Source organism: Lycorma delicatula, chromosome 3 (genome assembly GCF_047948215.1).
Source record: "Lycorma delicatula isolate Av1 chromosome 3, ASM4794821v1, whole genome shotgun sequence".
In the NCBI taxonomy this organism is placed as follows: Eukaryota; Metazoa; Arthropoda; class Insecta; order Hemiptera; family Fulgoridae; genus Lycorma; species Lycorma delicatula.
Window position 1 is genome coordinate 82,271,969 of NC_134457.1, and position 16,764 is coordinate 82,288,732.

General features: G+C 29.5%; 1 protein-coding gene across 6 annotated transcripts in view; it reads right to left on the minus strand.

Moving 5' to 3' along the window:
- LOC142321739 (uncharacterized) overlaps positions 1 to 16,764 on the minus strand; it is a 448,717-nt gene that overhangs the window by 102,663 nt on the left and 329,290 nt on the right. For all 6 annotated transcript variants that reach the window (XM_075360075.1, XM_075360074.1, XM_075360072.1 and 3 more), the window contains exons 12-15: positions 15,039 to 15,194; positions 6,726 to 6,824; positions 4,783 to 4,980; positions 2,320 to 2,503 (exon numbers count right to left, since the gene is read on the minus strand). In XM_075360075.1, coding sequence (XP_075216190.1) covers positions 2,320 to 2,503; positions 4,783 to 4,980; positions 6,726 to 6,824; positions 15,039 to 15,194 — 637 coding nt within the window. The remainder of the gene's footprint in view (positions 1 to 2,319; positions 2,504 to 4,782; positions 4,981 to 6,725; positions 6,825 to 15,038; positions 15,195 to 16,764) is intronic.

Here is a 16,764-nt window from a genome sequence, read left to right on the forward strand (position 1 = left end):
ACAATTTTTTGTAGTAGAATTTTTTATGCACAATCACTCTATAAAATAAAACACAAGAATTTGTCAACTGAAATCAAACTTCAACACAAGATGTGAACAACTTGAATAACTATTTTCCAGCTGGGCATCACATAAGAGGTATTTTTATGTTTTATCTCACTAAGAGAGGGTAGTAACTAACAGCCTAAAGAAAAAAATCTATCAATCCAAAATAACTGAAAGTTTATTTATGTCATCTCTCAATTTACATGAATAACAATAAGATTAAAATTTGATTAAACAAATTATTGCACCAGGGAGGTTGAAAAGAATGGTAGCATTCAAATGGTTGATCCAAGGTTTCCAAGAGTTTAACGGTTCCAAGCAGAATAGGTATTTTTTACACACACATTTCAAAATTCATCTCATAATAAAAAAAAGTAAGGTGATCATACTTGGTTGTCAACTTGTAGTTGCTGATTAATATGATTAATTAATCAGACAGATATCTACATCAACTATTTTTACAGTATCTGTAAACAATAGAGTACAAAAATGTACTTTACAACTTTCCAAAAAAAAAAAAATAGGAATGTTATCAGATTTCTTCATTTTATTTCATAATACATTTATATATTGTAATACTTTTAGAGATAAATTGCATAAATGTTAAGGTCCAAAATGTTAATTATGTATATATTTTATCAAAAATGTTTTTCACTGTATTGATTATAATTTAATTAATAATGAAATATTAAAATCAAAACCACCAAACACAGTACACTAAAAAGAGACACTTACCAACTGCAGTGCTTTTGAAATCAATACTTTGATGAAGAATCTATTGATGGCTCATGCCATGGTATGGGATAGAAGATTCAATAGTAAATGGACAAAGCACTATATGCAAATATTTTTTATGGGTGATTAATAATTTTAACTGCTGACGATGAAGAACCGATTTCAAAAGCATTGCTGTTGGTAAGTCTCTCTTACTTTTTGATATACTGTATTTGATGGTTTTAATTTTATTACTGATTAAATTATATAATTACGGTTTAACAATTAATACACATAATAACCAAGAAATATATTTTGATAATATGAGACATTAATTCTTAAGAATACAATGTAAAATCTTAATTAATTAACTTGTAAAAAATGAAAAAAAAAAGTAGTAATAATATTATTTACATGCTAACAAATATATAACTAGTATTAGTTTTTTTTTAATGTATTAACAAATACACTGACTATTGTTATTAATGTGTACAGTTCGACTAACATTACTGACTACTAATTGCTTGATACTTATAATAAAAGATTTAATTTTATTTGAATAGTTAATGTTAACATTATTGTTTGTTTTTCAACTACAAAGTTGACTAACTACTTTCATAGAATAAGTATAATATTATATGGATGTATAATGTTAATGTCACAATATAGTAAAACCCCTTAGACAATGCACTAGAAATTTACCAAATTAACCTGTTGGTATCACCCAAAAAAGCAATGATTCTATACATAATATTAATTCAATAAATTGACAACCTCTTATGACATGTCCTAAAAAATTATAAAACCAAATGCAAACAAAATGTAACTTTTCAGTATATAAAATTCTTTGTTATTACACCTAAAGATAAATTTTACGTAGATTTAGCAAATAAATATAATGGTAAAAATATGATAAATTTTTACAACAAAATACATTAGAACATGTTTTAATGGATTCCTAATATTTATAGATTCATTTACTTATCATCTTATTAAGCAAAACTTAAAAACCTTTTTTGTTCTTTGTCAGTATAAATTTCTATACATCATATTAATATGTAAGTGGATAAATGAAAATTAAATTATTAATTTAAAATAAATATATATATATGTATGTGCTCTGCCATGACTGGCACAAACAGCAGAATTACTACATGACTACATTTCATATGCACAATCATATCTGCTGAATGACAGTACACACTACCATACAGTTTATAGTGAGTTTTATATATATGTGTGTGTTACAAAAAAAAACAATGGTCCGTCTTTAGATACCTCAAACAAATTTTGTGTAACAATAAACATTTTTACCTACACAAGTATTTTTAATATTATTTTTAAGATATTACTGTTCATCATAAAATAAAACAAGTAACATTTTTACAATAGATTATTTTCATTAAATAATCAAAGATGATAAATCACTTCAAAAATACACAAATATAAAACAACCAAGCCAATGCAGTATAATAGAACCTCGAAGTAACAGGCAATTTGGATAGAATAATTAATAAAATTATTTAAAAGTTACAATTAAAAATAGACAAGAATTCTTACCACCATCATCTTCTGAATCGGACATGAAAGTTTCCTGCATTGTTTCTGGAGCCACAACACGATATTTTTCTTCGATTGTAGTTGTCGTAGTAGTCGTTATAGTTGTTTCTGTAACTATTTTCAGCGTCTCAACAACAGTTATATAGCCAAGTTTATTGGCTATACTCAATGCTGTCTGCCCTTGCTACAAATACAAATAAAAAAACTCAAATAATATACAATCCAATAATTATCCAATAAGAACAGATAATTTTGACTGATATAATACCATAATTGATTACAAACACGAAAAACTACAAATTAAAGAACTTTTTAAATTATTACAGTTTGATTTGGTTCTAAAAACTCTAATTAAGAAGAGAAAATGGTCAAAACCATTTACAAACTCTAAAATTAGAAGCACAAAATATTTTCAATAATCAATAAATAGATGGAGGAAATTAAAAGATATAGAAAAAAATTTCAAGTAAATAAATCAATAAAAAATGTAAAAACATAAAAAATCTTCAATATTCATGAACCACTACAATAAAAGTATTTATATCTGTAATAGACAGAGTGATAGAGACAAGAAGAAAGATGAAAGTGACAATGAATTGACTTCAGTCTGAACAGCAGTTTGATAAGCTAAAATAATTTTCTTTCATTTTTAATTACCTTAAATTTTGTTTCTGTGTATATTTTAAAATAAGAAATGCCGATGGTACATTTATTCAATAGAGTAATGTCTGAAAGTGCATAATATTACAATGGAAACTAACTTGAAAATTTTTATTCTTATGTCAAAATCTTCTCCTACATAGTTTAAGTCGTCAAAGGTGACCAAAGCAAATATCAGAAAGCTCCAAGTTTCTATAAAACTGCTTGCTATATTTTAGCAGATTACTGAATCTTAAATGGAGTAATAAATAAAGGAAGAAAGGACTGAAGCAGATTAGGAGGATCAGATTTTGTGAAAATAGATTGGTTACACTTTGAGTAGAATTAAATGCCATTGAGGCTTTAGGCTGAAATTACCAGAGTGTAAGCAAAATTCTTGATAAAAAAAAAGTTAATTATTGGTTCCAAAGTTAAAATTAAAAAATAATATTAACACTAGTCTTAAGATTAAAGGAAAAAAGTTGATCACCATATAAAATTAAAAGCATGATAATTTAGAACTTATAAATGAGGAGTACCTTCTGATTATACACGAATAGATAGTTTAATATAAGACTAACCCTTCACCGGCAGAGAAATTTTATGGCTGTAGACAGAAGACATTTTCAAAAAAAAAAATGTTCAAGCAAAAATTATTAAAAGTGACTTAAAACATGCATTGATGCATAAAAACAGCATATACATTGTGTTTTTGCTGAATTCTGCCACCAATCTAGTTAAGGAACAATGTTTAATTATCTTATGAGAAAACGCTTATGCGAAAACGGCACAAGTCTCACTGAGTGCACTACAATTTGCAAACTACTGGTGATGACTGATAATTTTTTAGGAATAGGACTAGGAATAGTATAATATGGTTTTATTATAATATAAATATTTTTATTCATTTCCTTATGAATTTTTGTCTCATAAATTTTGTTTGAATTCAAATGAAGCAAGCCAAAAATGAAGTTTTGGAAGGAATAGTTTGTAAACAAATTACTTAAGAATGAGCGAAAAATACAAAAAAATGTACACGTCTTGTTACATACACACCGGTCATTGAACTCATCTGATAACTAAAGTAAAATGGTTCTCAATCACGTTGCATCAGGAATTTCCGTCTCAAAATGATTGAAAGAACATCTCCTGCCATCTCTTATAATTTATATGACTACGTGAAGACAAATAGCTGGTCACATTCAGAGACCCATTAACGGGTTTCCATCCTCCAGCGTAAGTACAGGTAGCCCATATACAGGTTTCCGATTTCAAAGGGTTAAGTTAAAGAAAAGTTAATTATGTTAATAACTCTCCGTACATTATTGAAAAAAGATCTATATTATAAAGATGAATTGGAGGACAAATTAAAGAATGAATTTGAATCTTCTCTTTCTTGATTTAAAGAAATTAATTATAATTATCATGTTAATGCTATTAATTTGTTAATAAATAAAATTTTCTCATGACAAAATGAATTAATTGCTAATATTTTATTTCAAAATACACTAACAATCCGTAATTTAATTACGTTAACCCTTATTCTTTCATAATTAGATTTATAATATAATATTAACATATTGGTTTTAAATATATAGTACAATTATTTATGCATTAATGGTAACGTATATCTAACTACAAGTAAATTAAATCATGTGATCCTAGTTTTGATATTATACTAGAGGAAAAGGATATTGTGAAATGTTATAATTATTATTTGATGAAGCAAATGATCTTACAGAAATTTATTCATGGAACATAACATAATTAAAAAATAATAACTTAGTATCATTTACTATTTACAAGTTATTAAGCATTACTTACATTAGTAACTGCATTTGGCTCAGCTTTGTGCTCTAGTAATAGTGTAATAATAAGCGTATGACCCTGCTGAGCTGCTTGGTGAAGAGGAGTATAACCAAGATTATTGGCGGCATCAACACTTGCACCATGATTCAACAAAAATCGAACCATGTTTAGCTGACCAAAATGTGATGCAACATGAAGAGGTGTATAACCAGACTGTAAAAAATAAATTATTCATATAAACAAAATACTTGACATGACATAATAAATATTGTAAATAATTCTTGTACATACAAATAATTACTAAGTGCAGTAAAATAAATAATAAATATCTTGAAAAATTGAGATAATATTTGTCATATTTTATTTATTTTAAGAATAACAAGGAAAATACAAAATGTAAGGTTGTGTAAAACATATAAAAATAATAAGCAGAGTTTAATTTTTTTTTTGTATTTGACAATTCTAGATATCTATAAAGCTCCAATAGCAATAAATCCTAATTTGATGGGGTTTAAAATTTTATAATATTTTAACAAATAGAAAAAAAATAATAAGCAAAATGAAGAATATTTATAAAAATTCTTCCTCATAAATTACTTAAAAACCATTTAAAATCCAAATGATCAGATCATAGCCACAGAACACTGATGTTAAAAAATCAGTCTTCTGATTTGTCAACCAAAATGGTAGCTTTAAAGAAAAAACCTGAGCAAAAGCATTTTTGAACATTATTTTTTCAAAGATAAACGTTAATATGATAAGGTTAATAGAACTAATTGTTAAGACAGAACATTCTTCTTTGTCTTTGGTGAATTTCAAAATGGCACCTTAAATTTAAAAAAAAAAATTATTTAGTTGCTCTCTGGTGGTACAAGGGCATTTCCCTATCTGCACATTGACTTTTCAATAAAAACATTAAACTTTATATAAGTTGAGTGGAATCAAACAACTGTTTCTTTAGTAAAAGGTATCTTGGTTCAGATTGATAGTAAAGAAATGTAGAAAAAAGTTGGTTTATCAAGGTATTTTTTTAAAAATATCATATTAAGTAATAATATAACAACATAAAAAATAAAGTTAAAAAAACGTAAAGGATCTTTTTAAAATATTTTTAAAAAATGGGATTATGAGATTAATGACACCATCAGTCAAAAATGTCAACAGTATGCAGTTATAAATTTAAAGTAATCAGTGTTATTTAATCGTATTCCAGTTAAACTCACCTTCAACCACTGGGATCAAATCTTTACTTCATTCTTTTTTTTTAAAAATGCTACTCTCTTAAATGTTCCAGATGTTGGAGTCCATTAAACGAAAAAGATGCAGTTTATTAACAACTTTGGCAAGAGTATAAAAATAAAGGGAAAGATTAATACTATTGACTAAAACGTAATTATCAAATTTACCTAACCAAGACAATTTTTAATACTAAAAACTATTAGGAACTATGACATATTATACCATGACAAAATCTACTGTTTACATTAACACAAGCAGCTTGGATCAGTATTGTAATATTTATCACACACACAAATTGCAATCATGACCTACCCTATAACACAAACTTAAAAGTATCTCTTTTGTGTTACAATAAACATATGAACATTTTTAAGGCATTTTATACTAATTAAAAATTAAAATTCATTAATTTTTCTTTAAATTTTAATCTGATCTGATCTGATTTAACTAGAATAAAATTATCAGTAAGATTCAATGACTTCAAATATATTATGTTGCAGCCTCCATGGCGCAAGTGGTAGCATCTCAGCCTTCCTCCCGGAGATCCTGGGTTCGAATCTCGGTCAGGCATGACATTTTCACACACGCTACAAACCATTCATCTCATCCTCTGAAGCAATACTTAACTGTGAACCCAGAGGTTAAAAAAAAAATTACATCAAGTACCATACTAATTTTATTTACATATCTAACAAATAACAATAACAATTAATCCTTACTTTAGTTGTAGCATCTACTTTAGCGCCACTTTTTACTAGAATAGCTGCGACATTAACTTTATCCTCTTGAGCACATAAGTGAAGTGGAGTTAACCCATTCTGAAAATAAACATTTGTTAATGTTTAAATAATGAAATGGTAGGTTACAAATTATTTGTTTATTGATGGGCAGAATACATTTTTGCACATACTGTTAGGAACTGCAGGCAATATTTATAAATAATCGGAAAAACTAATTTTTCAGTTCTAAGTGCATTAAATTAATGTGCTAAAATTAAGTTAAGTTAAAATTAAGTAAATCTTTTCAATTTAGATTTAGTACTCTTTAGTGTCTCATTCTGCAACACTGAATGTTTCCTTGATTCAAAATGTTCAGAATCAATTTAAATATTTCCACATACATGAGAAACTACACATAATTCCCAAAGCAGATTCCAAATGAACTGAAAAAAGTACATATTTTAAGCAGGACATTTTCAAAAACCTCCTCTATGAATCATGAGACCTTGCCGTTGGTGAGGGGGCTTGAGTGCTCAGGGATACAGAGTAGCTGGACCGAAGGTGCAACCATATCGGAGAGGTATCTGTTGAGAGCCAGACTAAGGAATGATTCCTGAAAGAGGGCAGCAGCTCTTTCAGTAGTTGTTAGGGGCGTGAGTCAGGACGACTTAAACGGCCGTATCAACATCACTCAGTCCTCTGAGTACTGCGCAGCTGAAAGCAATGGAAAACTACAGCTGCTTTTTTTTTCCAAGAAAATGTGGCTCTGCATTTTCACATAACAATAATGGAGGCGCCTTCCTTGGTAAAATATTCCGGAGGTAAAATAGTCCCCCGTTCGGATCTCCGGGTGGGGACTACTAAGGAAGGGGTCACCAGAAAATTAAAAAATAACATTCTACGAGTCGGAGCGTGGAATGTTAGAAGCTTAAAAAAGGTTGGTAGGCTAGAAAATTTAAAAAGGGAAATGGATAGGGTGAATGTGGATATAGTAAGGAATTAGTGAGGTTCGGTGGGAAGAGGAAGGCGACTTTTGGTCAGGTGATTTTAGAGTAATTAACTCAGCGTCAAATAATGGGCAGGCAGGAGTAGGTTTCGTGATGAACAAGAAGATAGGGAGGAGAGTGGAGTATTTCAAAACGCATAGCGATAGAATCATTGTAATAAGGATAAACTCAAAACCTAAACCGACAACGATTGTTAACGTTTATATGCCTACAAGCGCCCATGATGATGATGAGGTAGAATGTGTATACGAAGAGATTGATGAAGCAATTAAACACGTAAAAGGAGATGAAAATTTAATAATAGTTGGAGATTGGAATGCAAGCATTGGAAAAGGCAAGGAAGGAAATATAGTGGGTGAATACGGGCTGGGCAAAAGGAATGAAAGAGGGGACCGACTTATAGAGTTTTGCACGAAGTATAATTTAGTAATTGCCAACACCCAATTTAAAAATCATAATAGAAGAATATACACTTGGAAAAAGCCAGGCGATACTGCAAGGTATCAGATAGATTATGTCATGGTTAAGCAAAGATTTAGAAATCAACTCGTTGACTGCAAAACTTACCCTGGAGCAGACATTGATAGCGACCATAATTTGGTGATAATGAAATGTAGATTGGGGTTTAAAAACCTGAAGAAAAGGTGTCAGATGAATCGGTGGAATTTAGAGAAGCTTGAGGAAGAGGAGGTAAAGAAGATTTTTGAGGAGGACATCGCAAGAGGTCTGAGTAAAAAAGATAAGGTAGAAAATGTAGAAGAAGAATGGGAGAATGTTAAAAAGGAAATTCTTAAATCAGCAGAAGCAAACTTAGGCGGAATAAAGAGAACTGGTAGAAAACCTTGGGTTTCAGACGATATATTGCAGCTGATGGATGAACGTAGAAAATATAAGAATGCTAGTGATGAAGAAAGTAAAAGGAACTATCGGCAATTAAGAAATGCTATAAACAGGAAGTGCAAACTGGCGAAAGAAGAGTGGATTAAAGAAAAGTGTTCAGAAGTGGAAAGAGAAATGAACATTGGTAAAATAGACGGAGCATACAGGAAAGTTAAGGAAAATTTTGGGGTACATAAATTAAAATGTAATAATGTGTTAAACAAAGATGGTACACCAATATATAATACGAAAGGTAAAGTCGATAGATGGGTGGAATATATTGAAGAGTTATACGGAGGAAATGAATTAGAAAATGGTGTTATAGAGGAAGAAGAGGAAGTTGAGGAGGATGAAATGGGAGAAACAATACTGAGATCTGAATTTAAGAGAGCATTAAAAGATTTAAATGGCAGAAAGGCTCCTGGAATAGACGGAATACCTGTAGAATTACTGCGCAGTGCAGGTGAGGAAGCGATTGATAGATTATACAAACTGGTGTGTATGTAATATTTATGAAAATGGGGAATTTCCATCAGACTTCAAAAAAAGTGTTATAGTTATGATACCAAAGAAAGCAGGGGCAGATAAATGTGAAGAATACAGAACAATTAGTTTAACTAGTCATGCATCAAAAATCTTAACTAGAATTTTATACAGAAGAATTGAGAGGAGAGTGGAAGAAGTGTTAGGAGAAGACCAATTTGGTTTCAGGAAAAGTATAGGGACAAGGGAAGCAATTTTAGGCCTCAGATTAATAGTAGAAGGAAGATTAAAGAAAAACAAACCAACATACTTGGCGTTTATAGACCTAGAAAAGGCTTTCGATAACGTAGACTGGAATAAAATGTTCAGCATTTTAAAAAAATTAGGGTTCAAATACAGAGATAGAAGAACAATTGCTAACATGTACAGGAACCAAACAGCAACAATAACAATTGAAGAACATAAGAAAGAAGCCCTAATAAGAAAGGGAGTCCGACAAGGATGTTCCCTATCGCCGTTACTTTTTAATCTTTACATGGAACTAGCAGTTAATGATGTTAAAGAACAATTTAGATTCGGAGTAACAGTACAAGGTGAAAAGATAAAGATGCTACGATTTGCTGATGATATAGTAATTCTAGCCGAGAGTAAAAAGGATTTAGAAGAAACAATGAACGGCATAGATGAAGTCCTACGCAAAACCTATTGCATGAAAATAAACAAGAACAAAACAAAAGTAATGAAATGTAGTAGAAATAACAAAGATGGACCACTGAATGTGAAAATAGGAGGAGAAAAGATTATGGAGGTAGAAGAATTTTGTTATTTGGGAAGTAAAATTACTAAAGATGGACGAAGCAGGAGCGATATAAAATGCCGAATAGCACAAGCTAAACGAGCCTTCAGTAAGAAATATAATTTGTTTACATCAAAAATGAATTTAAATGTCAGGAAAAGATTTTTGAAAGTGTATGTTTGGAGTGTCGCTTTATATGGAAGTGAAACTTGGACAATCGGAGTATCTGAGAAGAAAAGATTAGAAGCTTTTGAAATGTGGTGTTATAGGAGAATGTTAAAAATCAGATGGGTGGATAAAGTGACAAATGAAGAGGTATTGCGGCAAATAGATGAAGAAAGTAGCATTTGGAAAAATATAGTTAAAAGAAGAAACAGACTTATAGGCCACATACTAAGGCATCCTGGAATAGTCGCTTTAATATTGGAAGGACAGGTAGAAGGGAAAAATTGTGTAGGCAGGCCACGTTTGGAGTATGTAAAACAAATTGTTGGGGATGTAGGATGTAGAGGGTATACTGAAATGAAACGACTAGCACTAGATAGGGAATCTTGGAGAGCTGCATCAAACCAGTCAAATGACTGAAGACAAAAAAAAAAAAAAAAAAATTTTCAAAAAAAAGAAGTATATTTTTTTATATCCACCAGTATTACTTCTGTGATCAAGGATAAAAACTAGAAAAATAAGTAGATGTTCTAAGAATTTGAAATTTTACTTCAAGGTTTGAAATTAAAATTTCACAAAATTGATTGATCATATGATAAAAATAAAATTTATATATATTTATATCAATGTAAATACTGAGTAAATTTAATAAAATTATTTTAAAAAGTTATTTTAAAAAACTTAATTTCACAATCTTAAGTATTTGAAAACTGTTCATACAATTTTGATAAAATTCTTTTGTTTATTTTAATCGTACAATACAGAATTTTTTTGTAAATATTTTTAGCACCTTAGAGGCAACATTCAAAAAATTTTAAAAACATTTCTTTTTTCACTTCTAACCCTTTCAAGCAGCATGTCTACATCAGCTACTTCTCATGCTCATATAAAGAACTATAGCCAAGAGTATTAAAGTAAATACTTAAATTTTTCAAGATAATAAAATCCTTTCTTTTAAAACATATTTATTTTCATAGGAATATATCCAAATTAATTACATATTACTTAAATAAATACTCCACTTTTTTGTCCTTTTCTCGGCTGTTGTTATCAAATAATCTGAACAAATGAGGTGTTATTTAATACATAATACTAGTTTTAAAGAGTTATATTTCATTAAATAAAATTTTGGCCTTTTACTGTTCAAATTAGTTTATAACAACAGCTGAAACATGAAATTGTTAGCAGATTATAAAACTGTTTTTAATTCAATGATTGAAAAAAGTGAAAATTATCCCATATAAGACGCTTTCTTAATTACATCTCCAAGATATTTGTTGTTTGATAGATTAATAAATTTTGGATAGTTGTAATTATTTCTTATAATCCATAATTATTTATCCAATTCATCAGATAATTAACCAAATTTATTGACCACAATGATACAAATTTGGTTTTAGATAAATTTATATTAAAAGTATAATCAATCAAACCACTTTTTAATACCTCAAATGCGTTTTTCTGCATCAGGAAAACTAACCATGCATGATTATTAAAAATTAGAAACCATATCTAAAGCAAAAGAAATGACTTTGCAATTCTTCATTGTTATTTTATCATTTTTTCAATTAGATATAAAAGATATGAAGGCACAGCCCCTTGAGGCAACCCAAAACTAGTAAAATTTACATTACATGAACCACTTACGTACCAATCGGCTATAAGATAACACTTGGGATAGCCCTGATATATAGCTTTCAGAAAGTTTCAAAATTTTTTTATAATTTTGTCAAACAATTTATATATACGACAATAATGAAGGATTCATAACCAAGACAATGAACACTGTTATAATTCTTTCATTTGAGGTGAGGAATAATATTAATGAACTAAATAAATACATCCTAAATGACTGAAAATCACTTTAACTTGATTTAAGAATTTTATCTTTTTAAGTTGATCAATCTATTTTTGTAATCTCTCCATTATTTTTTGAGGAGTTATTATATAGAGTCTGCAAGACTTAAGATGAGACTGAATGCTGGACTTAAAAATGGCTTAATCCTGGTTATTTTACAATTTGCCTACTGCAAATCTAAGTTAATTGTAAATACAGGAGGCAAGAAATATTCTAGTAAAACATTTCAGTAACACAATGGTAAATCTATAAGTACAAGAGATGGACATAATTATTTCTTATCATTTGGTTAATGTTTATCAAAATTTTGTTTTACTTTTATCACAAGATTGACTAAATCTTTTTTTTTAGTACTTGCATAAAAAAATGATTTTTTAATAATCCATAGTGATAAAGTTTTTACCACAAGACAACAAAAATAGTTAATAGATAATAGTTTTTTAATTAAAAACTATTCTAAATTTTAATTTTATTTCTGATTTTATTTTATTTCTAATGTTACCAAGCAGGTAGTGATTGTGCCTAGTAATGAACATTCATGAGCGTAAATAAACTTGAATTTTCAATATGATAAATATAATTTTGTAGTTATAAATATTTGTACATTGACCATTAACAGTTCATAACTAAAACAGATAACACAGAATATTAATATTTGTAAATGTATCTATTTACAAATATTGCACATATTGGCACATGAAAAATCTCTGAACTGGGATAAGAAAAAAAATGTATATACAAATTTAAAAACCTTTAACAGCAAAGAAATTGTTTTGTAATCTATTTCTTGAACTTTAACATATAGCTTATTATAATGTCATAATCCAAACACTACAAAAGTTTAAAGGTAGCAGTATGAAATTGATAACTAAACAGTAAGATCTGCTTTTATTAATTATAGCTTAAATGTTATTTTAGCCTGAAATCATTGCATCAACATTTAAAATATTATAACTTTTGATTGACTGTAGTATTACATCCTAAAAGTTGAAAAAGATTATTCAAGTTAACTAAACCTAATTTTGATGTCTTACTTTCATTTCAAAATAAATAAAAAAATTTAGCCTTGTGAATGTAAAAGCTCCATCACCAAATGGTTATTTTTTGTTCTTAAGAGTATCATTTTCTGGAGAAGAACCTATGAAAATGTTTGTCAGTACTTTCACCTTATTGTGTGAAATTCTTTTTGATCCTGATCAAAAAAATACTATTAGAAAGGTAAGGATGTTCTTTTATCAATCCTCTTTGTATATTCTTCAATTTCTTCTGACATTAGGTATAAAATGATCTTTGAATACACAACCTCACTGTATTTAAAGCCAACATAGTGGGTGAAGACATAAACAGATCATGAATAAACAGTTGACAAGACAAAATGATCCTTCATCTGTTCAGGATACTACGAGGGATATCTCTAAAATAAAGACCACTGGGAAATTTCTATCCTTAAAGTTGGCAAAGCTGTGTCATTCATGGCCACGCTAGTAATGTGCACACTGTATTGTTATCTGTAAGTTGCCGCATTGTAGTATCTTCGATTAGGTGTGAGTTATTGTGTTATAAAATGAATAGGAAAGTTGATGTTGCTGCCGACTGAAATATGTGTAGTCATATGTTTTTTAAACCATCAAAATGTTAAGCCAGCTGAAATTCATAGGTAATTGGTTACTGTGTATGGTGATAATGTAAAGAATTAAAGAAACATCCAAAAATGGTGTGAAAGGTCTACAAATAACAGAATTAATCTGCATGATGAAGAACGTTCGAGAAGGCCCTCGATAATCACCGAGGACTTGTTGAAATGTGTCAATGTTGAAATCAGAAAAGATTGTCATTCAATGACTCCTGACCTGGCCCTTCTTTTCCCTGATGTTTCAAGAGTTGTTATTGGTCACATTGTTCATGACCATTTAGGCTTCAGAAGGTTTGTGCACATTGGGTGCCACACATCTTAACACGGTGTCACAAAAAAATCCGAATGGGATCTGCTTTGGAATTTTTGATGCGCTACACAGAAAAAGATGATGAGTTACTTAATTCAATTGTTACCAGTGATGAAACATGGATTTTGTACTACACACAAATCACTAACCATACTCAATCCTTAATCACTAACATACCAACAAGAACAAGCCACAGCCATCTGGATGCAAACAGATGGCCACAGTCTTTTGGGATCGGTTTGGCATACTGCCGACTGATTTCATGCCGCGTAGAATGACTATAAATGCAGAAGCCTACTGTGAAACTATGTAAGTTAAGGCGTACCATTCAAATCAGCAATGTTGGTGGCTGATCGACGGCATCATCCTGCTGCACAATGCACGTCCACGTGTTGCGGGTTCAACGTGATTTACTGAGAAAATTTGGATGGGAAATTTACTATGACCCACCATATAGTCTGGACTTAGCTCCTTCTGATTACCATTTGTTTGGGAAATTGAAAGAACCTTTGAGTAGTAAGCAATTCGCAGGTGATATGAACTTAAAACTGCTGTTAATCAATGGTTAAATGGACTGGTGGCAGAAGAATACGACGAGGGTATATTGAAGCGGTATATCACTACGATAAACATCTTAATTCATGTGGTGATTATATAGAAAAGTAGTATAAGGTGTGTAGTTTAAGAGAAATAAAAAATACTTATAAAGTTTTCAGAATAAATCTTTTTACAACAAAACAGTCTTTTTTGAGATAACCTCTCATAGATACGGGACAAAAAAAAAAACATGAAAACTTGGCATTTTTAAAATAAGGTTGGTTAGATGACTATGGACCAATTTCTTGAAAACTAATATACAGACTTTGAGTAAAATTAATTAATCTTTATGCGTAATAAAATTATATTTTGATTTATCAGATCCCCATGGAAGAATGGAAGCATCTCTACCTTACTCCATAGGTTCTGGGTTCAAGTCCAAAATCAGGGATGGTATTTTTCACACACTAAAAAAAATTTGATACATTAAAATCCATCACCAGCTGTTACAGGGTGCTACCCAGAATTAAATGGAATATAGAGGAGGTAATTGCCATAGAGCTTTCTCCCCTTCAAGTTAATTATAGATATTCAACACATCTATTCATTTTCTGAGGGAGTAGACTAGATATTTAATCATCTTACCTTTGCTTGATGGTTAACATCAGCTTGATGCTCAATTAACAATGAAGCCATGTCTGTGTGACCTTCCTGTGCACTAAGGTGTAATGGTGTGAAACCAGCCTTTGATTCTGCATTTGCATTTGCCGAATATTCAAGCAATGTTGTTGCAATATCCATCTGCCAACATAAAACTAACATTACAAAATATGCATACAAACACACTAACTGAAGGCATAATTCTTTTAGTATAAAGAATAACAGAAAAATAAATAACATAAAAACAAAACAAGTGAAAAACTTCTTAAAATAAATAATAAATCAATCTTAGAAATACAAATGATTAAGAGGCAGATAAAAAATCATGCTAGACAATTCTTGAAACGCTTAATTACTTTTATCACTTAAAAGCACGAATTCTTCCACATATTACTCCCACTTTTAACATATCTTAGAATCCAGACAAAAAAATTAATATTCAAGAAGAAATATTCCAGCAGACCTTTCCGCCTCGTGTCATTATTGAAAATGAAAATGAAGATTAATTGTTGTAAAAATAAATGTTGTGTTGTTTTAAATAAATTATAAAAACTGTGCCACGCTTTTATTTAACTAAATATTTTCATTATTTTTAATTTTAAAATTAGATATTTATATAATTTATTTCTTACTTTTCAGTGCATTTTTATATTTGTTAATATATTATATTTTTTTGTTTAAAATTCTCATTTAATTCTTATTTTTTACTTTTTAGAGGGTTTTTCTAATTTTTTCCTCTTTTTATTAATGTTAATATTAATATTTGTTAAATAAAAGCTTTTTTAAAAAATAATTTTTTATATGTAATCAAATATATTTTTGTAATTTTTTTTATTTTTGTATTTCTTTTTAAGACCAAAAAAAAGTAAAAATATTTATTTTTACACATTGAAGTTACATACGTGTACCAAATTTCAATCATTTTCATACGAAATGAAAAAGATTTAGATTTGAGAAAATTTAAGTTCATGAGAAATGAAAATTTTCAACTAAATGCATGAATTTAGCGTAGGGATAGCACGTGGGGGCGGGTCATATCAAATTCTGACACCGTAGTGCTATATTGTCATTGAAGTTACATACGTGTACCAAATTTCATTGATTTTCATACAATAGATCAAAAGATATAGCAGTTGCAAGATTTGATTATTCCTAAAGCGAGTTAAATAAAAGCTTTTAATTATCTATGAATAACAAACACATAACAAGTTTACACATGCAGTTTGTTATAGTATTTATGGCTACAGCAAACAAGGACACTTCTCTGTGGTATTCTATTTTCTAGTTCAAATTTTCAGACACACTGTTCCAACTCGAACTTGAAAGAACCAACTACTTAGAAAACCCCTGAAAAATGGAAGGAGATTACCTTGTATACCCCCAAATTCTTGTAGTGTATTTAAGATTCCTCCCTTCCAAGCCGTGCTGTATGGCTTTCGCATATCGAAAAATACAGCAACGAGGCATTAATGAAGTAAGAAGGTGTTTTGAATAACAGATTCCAAGACAACTACATGATCGATAAACAACTCTACCTTGGCAAAAATCGCACTGTTTCGGGAAAATTAGGATGTTTCTCTCAAAGTACCAAACTAAACGATGATTTACCATTTATTTCATAAATTTGGACAAGGTACTGGACAAGGCACAATTTATCTTTACCAGGTTTCAGTATGGGAATTATCAATGCTTCTGACCAAGAAACTGGAAA